The sequence below is a fragment of the Heptranchias perlo genome, chromosome 25 (genome assembly GCF_035084215.1).
Source record: "Heptranchias perlo isolate sHepPer1 chromosome 25, sHepPer1.hap1, whole genome shotgun sequence".
Classification (NCBI taxonomy): domain Eukaryota; kingdom Metazoa; phylum Chordata; class Chondrichthyes; order Hexanchiformes; family Hexanchidae; genus Heptranchias; species Heptranchias perlo.
Window position 1 is genome coordinate 35,246,128 of NC_090349.1, and position 12,193 is coordinate 35,258,320.

General features: G+C 40.6%; 1 protein-coding gene across 1 annotated transcript in view; it reads right to left on the minus strand.

Moving 5' to 3' along the window:
• The window catches only part of morc2 (MORC family CW-type zinc finger 2), a 70,037-nt gene that overhangs the window by 32,575 nt on the left and 25,269 nt on the right, over window positions 1-12,193 (minus strand). Inside the window, exons 8-13 of the mRNA XM_068005991.1 lie at window positions 10,732-10,843; window positions 9,473-9,598; window positions 8,601-8,680; window positions 5,640-5,722; window positions 4,591-4,676; window positions 1,089-1,229 (exon numbers count right to left, since the gene is read on the minus strand). Of these exons, the coding sequence (XP_067862092.1) occupies window positions 1,089-1,229; window positions 4,591-4,676; window positions 5,640-5,722; window positions 8,601-8,680; window positions 9,473-9,598; window positions 10,732-10,843 (628 nt within the window). The remainder of the gene's footprint in view (window positions 1-1,088; window positions 1,230-4,590; window positions 4,677-5,639; window positions 5,723-8,600; window positions 8,681-9,472; window positions 9,599-10,731; window positions 10,844-12,193) is intronic.

Consider the following 12,193-nt stretch of genomic DNA (forward strand, 5'->3'; position numbering starts at 1 on the left):
TCCTCTGGCTCTAGACTATGCATCACCCCACCTCCAGTGGCAGAGCCTTCAGCCCTATTCTCTGGAATTCCCTCCCAAACCCCTCCAGGTCTGTACCACTGTCCCTATCCTTCAGACCATTCTCAAAATACATCTTTGACACATCATATCATAGTAGGTACAGCACAGGAGACCATTCAACCCATCGTGCCTGTGCCGGCTCTTTGAAAGAGCTATCCAATTAGTCCCATTCCCCTGCTCTTTCCCCATAGCCCTGTAAATGTTTTCCCGTCAAGTATTTATCCAATTCCCTTTTGAAAGTTATTACTGAATCTGCCTCCACCACCCTTTCAGGCAGTGCGTTCCAGATCATTACAACTCGCTGCGCAAAAAAATTTTCCTCATGTCGCCTCTGGCTCTTTTGCTCATCACTTTAAACCTGTGTCCTCTGGTTACTGACCCTTCTACCACTGGAAACAGTTTCTCCTTATTTACTCTATCAAAACCCTTCATGATTTTGAAATACCTCTATCAAATCCCCCTTAACCATCTCAGTTCCAAGGAGAACAATCCTAGCTTCTCCAATCTCTCCACATAACCAAAGTCCCTCATCATTGGTACCATTCCAGTAAATCTCTTCTGCACCCTCTCTAAGGCCTTGATATCCTTCCTAAAGTGTGGTACCCAGAATTGAACACAATATTCCAACTGAGGCCTAATCAGTGTTTTATACAGGTTTAGCATACTGTCCTTATACCTTTGCCTTTTTAGCGTGGTTAACAAAATCCTATCAGTGGGTCTTTGTTGAATAGTATTTCACACACATTAGGTGGTTTGGTGACATGGCAACTGGTCATATGGGCATACTGTAGCACAGAATAGGAGGAAGTTGGGTTGTGGCCATAATTCCTCACATGGAGTTCCTACCTTAACCAACAGTGAGGGAAGATGCAGAGTGGGTATGGGGCATTTTGTCAAAAAAAATCTTGTTACCAACATTCTAGCAATTTGTTACAGCGGCGTTGACAGCAGGTCACTAAGGGAAGTGTTCATATAAGCCTGTAACAAGAGATTTAAGCCAGCCTGGAGGCAGTTTGCAGGGTACTCACACTCCTCCTTCCAGCTGTGGTCCTACTTTCTCATACATCTTTATGAGACGACTGCAGTTATAAATGAACATTCCATCCAGATCACGATGTTCAATGTTCACACCGAAAATAAAGCACATCTCCTTTGGCTCCTTCAAAGCTCTGCAAAAGTTAGAAAGTAACATAAAATAGGCTGGATTACAAATGATCCTCATCGGGCAGCCTGGCACGAGATGAGGAAAAACATTTTTTGCCAGGTGAGTCCTTCAATCTCCTGGTTTTTAAAGCACAAGCTTGGCATCACCTGACCACTGCTTTAATTTACCTCATCTCCCTAACCCTACCACTTTCCACTTTGGTGATGTACTGTACAGTGGGTCTTGGTCCTTCACCTAGGTTTCTCAAATGATTAGTTACAAGTAGCAAGAAAAGTAACAGTGAGGAGAGATGACGGAGGGAGAAATAGTCACTCTGCTTTTAGCAAGACCAGATCAGCAAGATGGTGAATGGCATGTCAGCCTGGAAATTACCCAATGCGCAATGGCAATGGTTCCAGATAAAAATTCTGATGTACCAATAATAAATCCACTCTCTTACTCTCTCCTTGACGACAATGCATTCACAAATTTGGCCATCCCCCTCTAAGCATTTTTACTGCACTCACTTTCACACCATACTATTTTAAATTCAGTTTACAACAAAGTGGAAAAACTCCCACAAATGGCACAGCTGATTAAGTTAGTGAGTAACTGGAGCATATAGATCAGGAAAATCCCAGGTTCAAATATTGGCTTAAGCTGAGTTAACTGATCTCGATGGCAGAAGGAGAACTACATTAGCCACAGTGCCCTGGGTTGTGAGGGTGGGGAGGAGGGTTGGTGAAGAGAAAAATAGGGGAGAATAAATAAGAGCCAGGGCTCCCACTCCTGATCACCTGCTGGGAATTCTCATGTGTGGATATCAGATGGGGACAGGATTAGGTCATGATGTGATGCCTCCCATGGTCAAACAGTTTGCCAGTGCTCAGTATCTAGGCTTGCACAGGAAGAATGGCCAATTGTGCAAAGAATTTGAGGATGGCCAACAGCCATGGAATTATACTCCAGTAAGAGGACAGAAAGTTGTCAGAAAAAAGTGCGCTTGCACCTGTGCATCGCAGACATACATACACATTGTACACATTTTCCCCCTTTGGACAGATGTGCACAACTTCTTTCTAGCATAATATTCCATGGCTGCTGGTCACACTTGATTCATCGACCAAGTGGCCATTCTTCACGTCTTGACACATCTAGACTCAACTTCTCCAACCTAACCTAGATGGTTGGTGTTTTTAACAGCTAATTTGCCCTCTTCTTCTGCGCCCCCCCCCACCCCCCACAAAGGGTCTCCAGCAATGCAGTGAGGAGAGGGTTGATGATATTTACTTGTCATTTTTTTAAAAAACAGAATCAGCGGTGTAGTGGTCTGGCACTCTAACTACTGTGTTGCTGGATAGTCTCCAATGTCTTCTCACCACTCTACTCCATCTCCTACAGGTCTGATCCCTGCTGCAGGACATTTCTTTGTAATTGAGGGCATCAGATCACTTAAAACACAAATAGAATTCCTTTACTGTTAGATTATTTTAGATCATGTGATTGTAGATTGGTTTGGATTTTAAAAACCGTTTTTAAAAAAAATCTCTAAATTCTTACCTTTTACAAGATTTTATCAAGACAAAACTTACGGCATATGGGAGGCTGAAACCCGAATGTTCGCTAAATAATTCTGTCCCACATCATCTACTACTGAAGGAAAAGAGCTTTCAAATTTGAAGGAAAAATGAAAATCAGGATTGGAACCCTGTATTGTATCCCTATTTTATGTAAGATTATTTAACAAATAAAATTAAATAGGCACTGTTTACTGTTTCCCAGTTTTTAAAGGTTCCTGCTGCATAAATAACAACTGCCGGGGATCTTGAAACTTACTTCATTTACAAAAAAAAAATCTTGAATGCAAGTCAGCAATTTAGCTTTACTATTCAGGAAGAATGGAGAGGCCAATATAGTGCCCATTTTAAAAAGGGAGACAGAGCTAATCTGTTAGGGGGAGGATAGCAAACTGAATTCAAAATTAGTTAAGAGAGAGAAAACAGAAGAGTTAAGGACAGTTTTTCAGAGGATTGAAGTGAATAGTGGTGTCTCTTAGGGTTCAGTTCTGGGATCATCTGTTCACTGTGTATATCAATGATTTGGATACAGGCCTAGAGGAAGTGGTGTCGAAATGATACCAAAATAGGTGGTATAGTTAATTCTTTAGAAGACTAAAGGAAGTTGCAGAGGGATAGAGGAGGAATGGACTAAAACATGGCAAATTGAATTCAGTATTAAGTGTGAGGTGATACATTTTGATAAAAAGAAATAGCAGTAATTTTACTCTGAATGGAAATAGGCTCAATGCTGTGGAAGAGCAGAGGGAGTTGAGGGTACAGGTTCACAGGACATTAAAGACAGCACTTCAGGTTGTAAAAAAATGATAATGGAATTCTGTTTTATCATGAGGTATAGAATATAAAAGCCAAGAGGTAATGTTGAGACTATATAAAACGTTAATTATACCTCAATATTATGTACAATATTGGGCTCCACACCATAGGAAGGATATTGAGGCTTGGGAGAGTATACAATGTAGATTCACTATGATGCTACCTGATACGAAATACATTTGTATTTCGTATCAGGTAGTATGAAGAAAGATTTAAAATATTGGATCTTCTTTTCGTTAGAACAATGCAGATTATGGGGTGATATAACAGAAGTGTTTAAAATTGTGAAAAGATGGGTCAGGGTAGATAGAAGCAGACTGTTTCTAAAACGTGTGGGGATCTACAACAAGAAATCATAGCTACAAGATTAAATCAAAAATATTTAGAACAGAGAGCAAGAGAAGCTTCTTTACTCAGAGAATTGTGAGGCTGTGAAATTTACTTTCAGGGTTAGCGATTGAGGCAGAAACTATGTCTACATTTAAGATTAGGTTGGGTACGTGGATGGCGGAAAAGGGGAATTAAGGGATACGAGAACTGGGTGGGTAAATGCGATTCGGATGATTTGCTTGCGTGGAGGGTAAACTTCAACATGGACTGGTTAGGCCAAATGGCCTGTTTCCATGTTGTAACATTGATGCATGTCTTCAAATTGTGCCATGGGAGCTTTTATACCCATTGTAACAGGCAGCCTGGGTTTTGGACTAACAGCTCATCCAAAGATGGCACCTCTGACAGTGCAGCATTCCAATATACTGCAAAGAAGTACATAATATGTTCAAGTCCACAGTGTAGTTTGAAGTACAATCTAACTCCAGGCAAAAGTGCTACTAACTGAGCCAAGCTAATACTTGTTTTGATAACAGTAATTAATTTCAAATCAAAATACCCAGTTGGACCAGAGCATTGAATTAGGTACTGATAAATTAGGCAGAAAAGGAGGAATCACGTTTCTTTACTTAAAACATACAACAATCTCGTCACAATACTTACCTGAGCTTCGCCTCATGTGTTCGTTTCTTCACATCAGCTTCTCTGCTTAGGTTGAACGCAGCATCCTGCACCTGTCGGAGATGAACCTGTGAAATCAAATCATTCTGGGATTAGTAAATTACAATTTTAGGTTTGTAGGAAGGAAAAAAAAAGTAGTTCCTGTCACCTCTGTAGTCTGTCCTGCAAAGGAAAATATCCAAGGGACCACTTGCATGAATCTTGTTACTGGATTTAACTATCTCACACTACTATCAAACCCTTCAAATTGACAGATGTTAAAGATCAGAGATTTACAAACTAGAGCTTCTACTCTCTCTATTTACAATTAGATAATTTCAAGAATAAAAATCCTAAATACTAAAAGTATAGTGCAGGATATAAACATACATGAAATGATAAAGTCTATATTGGTCAATTACACTTCATAAGAATGTTTTGGATTGAATATTAGTCTCCGGTAAATCTCGCATTAATCTTTACTCCCGAGTGGCAAATTCAGCCTTTTCATCTAGCAAATCTTTGGTACGAGTTTGTCTTAGAAGATCCCTTAAACAGAGTCATTCTGAGCACTTCATGGTGAGTAACCAGATTTCAGAAGAACTCTTGTCCTGTTCAAAACTCCTGCTTTTAATGTCTTAGAAGTCAAAACCAAAACTTGCGAACTCTTTGAAGTAGAGGTCTCAAGACTTAATACTTCATGCATGAACACATTTAACACTTAAGAAAACAGATGACCAAGTATAATTTTGCACAACCTCTTGGTCATACAAAGCTATATACAGGAACATTGTAAGTTCCTTCAATTCAAAGCAACAATGCTGATAATTGAATCAAGGAAACAAATCACTGATGTTTAAAGGCATGAAACCAACAATTCAAGGTATGCTGCACTGTGGATATCTGGGAAAAGCTGGATACTTTACCACAACCTATGAGATACACATACAAATCTAAGTGTGCTTACTGCATATTCAGACACATGATTGCAGATGGTTAATAACATGAAGAATTTGTTGTAATTATTCAATATACACACCAAATGGACTCACCCTTGATTCCCTGCTCAAGTCACCTCCCAACTTCAATACAAGGGCCCGTGCTTTGCTTTCTGCCTCCCGTGACTTCTCCTCAGCTGGAAACAACAGAAAGACATGAGACATTGTACCACCCATGAACTTCACTCAGCCAGACAGTGCCAGCATTAAGGAATTTTTACAAAAAGCAAAAACACACAAATACCAGATTGGGGAAAAACCTGAATGCGTTAGACTTCATCTTTGAAATTTGGATCTTATCCTCCCCTTTTCACTCTGTAGAGCCACTCTGCCATGCATTACACCTGACAGGGAGGTGGGCTAAGTGACTTTGCAGCCGCTGCCAACGGTGCTCTGAAATCTGCTACTTGGACACAAACCAGTCAAAGGAGGTTCTCTTTTGCTCTGGCCCAATGCTGCTGAGATCAGAATACTCAACAAAGAAAATACAGGCATGAACCCACATCACTTTACCTTGTCGTGCAGTGCTGTCCTAAATATTAACACAAGGATGGTCTACATTTTCAGTGAAGTAATCTAGTGCTCCCTTAATGGCTTAATACACCACATGGTGTGGCAATGCACCATACAGACCAAAACGTCTCTGGTTTAATCCCAGGTCTGTGCGGATTTCAAAACTTTTGTCCAGATTTACAAACCCCTCTACAGCCTAGCCTCACCCTACCACTGCAAACTCCTTCAGCCTTGCGGGTAAATGTGATTAGGACTACTTGCTTGCATGGAGAGTAAACGCCAACATGGACCGATTGGGTCAAATGGCCTGTTTCCATGTTGTAACTTCTATGTAATGAGGTATCAGAGTGAAGCCCCAGCATGTGGCTTTGGTGTTGTGACTCTGGCCTTCTGTGTATCTTGCTCTCTTTTCACTATCCAGGGGACAGCCTCGAGTTGTCTTGGTGCTGCCTGGAATAACCTTAAACCCCTCTCTCTTGCTAATTCTGCCAAATCTTGTAAGAGCCTCCTTAAAACCCATCTATTTGACCAAATTTTTGGTTATTGCTTCCAACTCTTCTATTGCAGTTCACCATCCATTTCAACCCTCTGAAGCATCTAGGAACATTTAATATGTTACCTTCACCATAGAAAAACAAACTGTTGTTTATTTAGTTAATTTCAGCGAGGGCAAAAATGTTCTAAAATTCTGAAATGCATTCGATCTCATGAAAATAACAATGGTTAAAGGCCAAACATTATATATATATGTTCAACATATGAAATTTATAGGCAGATGGTCCATCAAGCCTGCCCCACACCATGACGGCTGGAGCATCATGACTAAACACCTCTTCCTTTCTTCCCCCCCACCTCACAGCCACAAACTCCTGGGAGAGGCAATAAAAGAGAAAAAGCCCAGGGCTAATAAGTAAAAAAAATACACTGGAAAATTCTTCTCTGACTCCCTCAGGCGATTGAAACCAGTCCAGGAGATTACATGGACCAAGTGTTATCTATAAAGACACTTACCTTTTAAAACAACAACAGTAAAATGCAGTAACAATGCAGTAAAATGTCCCAAGGCGGTTCACAGGAGCATTATAAAACAAAATTTGGCACCGAGCCACAGAAGGAGATATTAGGCCAGGTGACCAAAAGCTTGGTCAAAGCGGTAGGTTTTAAGTAGAGTCTTAAAGCACGAGAAGGGTGGAGAGGCTGAGAGGTTTAGGGAGGGAATACCAGAGCAACTCCCTTCTCTATCTATCCAAGTTCTTAATGGACTCTTCCATTGATCCCATAAGTTGAATTTCTGTCCTGTTCCACATTGTCTACTCAAACCAGGATTTCATTTGGTGTAACAGCGAGCATGGAATAATGTTTCCATGTTGTAACTTCAATGTGATGTGAGGCATCACAGTCAGTGAGGGAGGGCAGATTTACATAGCTTTGATAATGAAATTCAAAGCACGAAGCACAGACTCAATTTTCAAGTGGTTCTTTACCCCCTTGTCCTCACATACTCTCTTCCCTCCTTTCCTTATGGTGCTAACTCTTGCAAGTAAACAGCTCCATGGGTGACAAATGCTTTCCTAATATTGTGTTCATGATTCATGTGTAAGCCTGGACAGTGAGTGTCGGCAGGCTATTCATAGTCTCCTGTCCTCAAAGTTCACGTGTCCCCTTCCAGCAGGAGTCTGGATAGTTGGGACCCTGCCTGAAATGCCCCCCCCCATTTAACTCAGCGCCAAGGCTCCATGCTACACTACTGTATTACTTGAAAGCAGCATCAAGGGAGATTGGCTAGCGTTCTGTAAAGAATTTTAAAGATGGTCAAGGGAAAGTCCTACATTACTGCCCCAGTTTTCTTTCCAAAAGGGTTAAAAGTCAGTCCTTATGTATTAAAAAGGGTTGTATAGGAACCCACTAGCTCAGTGGTTACACTGACCACGTGGCGCAATACTGAGTTGTTCAGGTCAGAAGGGTCCTCAGTTTGATCCTTGTTGGGTTATACATTTGGCATCAGCATCCCCAGGTAAGAAAGGAACAAAAAAAAACTAAATATGCGCCAAAGTTCCCCATACCACATCACAGTCCAGCAATCCCAGTTAGAAATGTGCTCAGGACTGAAATCATCTGCAATTTCACTCTCTCCACAGTCAAATATCCCACTGATAACAGTTTATGTTCTGATGAAAAATGGCCAGTGAAGTATTAGTACTCTTGACACCGTACCTCAGCAGAGGTCACTGGTTGGTGACTAGAAGCAGGAACCCTCCCTGCCACCCAGGCCAATCATAATATCTCAGTGTCTTTCCCCTCATCCCCAAATGAGATCACTTATCTCAGCACAAACCAGAACCTAACTTCAGACATTGTTGGTTCATATAGTTCAATTCCACACCAGTGGGTGCATTTACCCAACAAATCATCTAGAAAGCATCATTTATAACAAAATTTTAAATCCCTCAAAAATGATGCAATGGAAAAATGTTAACGATTCCTCTCCCTGTTGCAACATACCTATTTTCATCAGGTGCTCAGCTTTTTTCACCTCCTGTTCTGCACGGGTCTTAAACCGATTTGATGTATACTTGTACATTCTGTGAAAGGGGGAGGAGTTACTCAGAGCGTAGACAAAAACACATTAACTTGAAATGGTCTATGCAAAAAGCATGTGGTAAATCAAATTCACATATGAAAATTAAGTTTAACTAGTGTAACCATTAACATGTTATTCAAAATATTGAAACTATTTGCTAATAGGATTCTGGCTCCAGTGTAGCATAGGCCCTCAAATGCAAAGCAAGTTCCATTTGTAGGGCAAGCAAATACTGCCTATGCTCATACGGTAATAGGAACATATAGGAACACGAGTAGGCCATTCAGCCCCTCGAGCCTGTTCAGTCATTCAATTAGATCATGGCTGAACCGTACCTCAACTCCATTTAATCCCCGCTGCACCATATCCATATGAGTCAGAAGGTTGAGTTTAAGTTCCACTCCAGAGACTTGAGCACAAAATCTAGGCTGACACTCCAGTGCAGTACTGAGGGAGTGCTGCACTGTCGGAGGTGCCATCTTTCGGATGTGACTTTAAACTGAGGTCCCATTGGCCCTCAGTTGGACATAGAAGGTCCCATGGCACTATTTCAAAGAAGAGCAAGGGAATTCGCCCCGGTGTCTTGGCCAATATTTATTCTTCAATCAACATCATTAAAAACAGATTATCTGGTCATTATCACATTGCTATATGTGGGACCTTGCTATGCACAAATTGGCTTCATAACTACTTCACTGGCTGTAAAGCACTTTGGCATGGCCTGAGGTACTGAAAGGCACTATATAAATGCAATTCTTTCTTTCTTTCTGACAGTAAAGGTCCATGCCAATACCTGGGTTTATACAAGCAGCAGGACAGTCGTTTCGTCCGGACCTTGTGACCCTGGATGAAAATTCTCATCCTTGGGTCGATGTACAGTACAGCTGTATATGCCCTGAAGGAGCGTCGCTCTGGTTTTCTGTAAAATAGATACTTCCATTAGAGCAAAAAAGTCTAATTCTCTAGCAATCACACAGTAATCTTTAGTGACCAGATGTCTCCTCACTTGAAACCTGACCTTAGATAGGTGTCTAGGTGATACAGTTTCCAACAGAAGCTTACCCACTAGGGAAAATCCTGGGGTGAACTCTTGCACGTGTAGAGTTAAATTATCAGACAGCAGGGATTACCCCCATGGTAATTTTCTAGCATTCGCGGAGCTGAAAGGGCCTGCGGCGCAGGGCGGGGGAAAGAGAGAGAAGGGGCAAAGATCAACCCAGGGCTCCTCCCCACACACACTTCCCAGCGACTATGAACAGAGCAGCTCGAGCAAACACTGGGAAGGACATCATGTTTATTGGCAAGATGTTTGCAAACAAATTGTTTTATTGAAAAGTTACAGTTTTGAACTTTTTGTCCCCACCATTTCCTCAAGCTAAGCAAAAAGGGGTAGGGGAAAAGAGAGAATTCCTTTGCAATTCTGTAACTGGTTGATGGTAGTTTGGGAATCATGTCTTCAGATTTTCTGTCACCATCTCTTTTACCCTGTGATTTTTAAATGTGAATGTATAAAATGCCTGAAAGGTCAATGTGAAATTGTATAACTATTGTGACAACTACAAACTATAAAACTCAATTTCAGTTGGGCCAATGTTTTTTGGTAAATAATTTTAACTTCTATTTCCACATAGAGACAGCATAAAAGTTCAACGTAAATACAATGGTTCAAGAATACCACTACAGAATCCAGACAATTCTTCTTGGAAATGTAAAATAAACCCACATAATGATCCTTCAGCACCAGTGGGAAAGATGAAGTAACCAGTGCTACCATTAGTGAGACTTCATCCAATGGATTACACTCAACAATATTGTGATAACATGCCCTTATCTCATCCCTTGGGTTTTATACTCCATACCACTTCAGTTAATTGCAAACTTCATTTCATAGCGAGTTCCATCACTTCTCAAGTTCCTTCATCGCTTCTAAAGTTGCTTCATGTTGTCAATAAGGCACTGACTTTTGGTTCATTGCAAGCTGGTCTGCTCGTTAAAGTGGTTTCTCTTCCCCATTCCAAAAAGTCCCCCCAGTGCCTCACACTAATTACTTACACTCCTTCAAGTTGTGGTCCCGCCATCAGAATGTCTGTAGGATCAGAGGTAGCATCCAGTTCTGGTTCCCCATTATCCATCAGTTTAAGGTTATAAACTATTACCAAAGTCCCTGCAAAGGATTAAAAAAGTTCTGATCAGAATGCAGTACGGGATTAAATAAACATATATTTCAGTGTAATCCTTCACCATAACAACCCATGCTATATCACAAATTTAGAACGGATTCTTTAAGGCTTCCTCAGCAATTCAAGAACTATTTATGATAGAATCACAGAATATTACACTACAGAAACAGGCTATTCAACCCATCAGGTCTGCAACAGTATTTTTCTCCACAAGCGATCTGTTCTAATGGTACTTTCTTGCTTGCTGTCCATACTCTAACATTCCTCTTTTTCAAGTAACTAAGGTGTTATACAAGTTCAACATACTTCCTTGCTTTTGTATTTAATGCCTTTAGCTACAAAACCAAGGCTGTGTGCTTTATGTCACCTACTTGTGCTGCCACCTTTAACAACCTGTGTATCTGCACACCAAGTCTCTCTAGTCTATTTGAAATCTGTATTTTTTCCTCATTCTTATTTCCAAAATGTATTTCTTCACATTTTTCTTTTAACGTTGAACAGCATCTTCCACCTAATTGCCCATCTTGCTCCCCTACCGATATCCTCCTGCAGTCTTTCACGTTCTGCTGAAATTTGCCATATCCCCCAATTTAGTGTCATCAACAAATTTCCTCAATTCCCAAGTCCAGATTGTTTATATACTTAGTGACCACAGCACAGGCTCTGTAAAATACTAATCACATCCTTCCTGTCCAAAAAAATTCCTTAAGACCCTATATATTTTTTTCTGCCCTGAAACCCTATCCACGTGTCCACATTCCCCTGAATTCCATGCGCTTTTATCTTTACTGTATGCCTATATGGTACTTTATCAAATGCTTTTGAAAATTCATATAAATTATATCCACTACAGTTCCTTTATCTATCATCTATTATTTGTTCAAATAATTCAAAAGGTTTGTCAAGCATGACCATGCTGACTGGCCCTGGTTAACTTGTTTCTCTGAGTGCTTTCATTTCATAATATACACTCTAGTAGTTTATAACTGAATTAAGACTAAACTGCTTATCACAGCTTCCTTTCATTCCATTCCAGAGAATTTTGGAAAACTTGAGTCAGAGCCTCCGCTATTCTTCCCTAAGCTTCCCTCGCAATCTTTGGATGTAAACCATCAGGTCCCTGTAATTTGTCCATCTTATGTTTGAGTAACTTGTTTAGTACCATTTCTCTTTTGTGGGGTGAAACTAACCCTTTTGAACAAGCTTTTGCTAAAGAAAAACATATCTTAACATAGCTCAATCCAAGTCCTTTCTGTGAAAAAAAAATGGCCAAAGAATCCCAAACTGTGACGGAGAAAGAAACTTGCAAAACCATCAAAAAAAAGTTGGTGAAA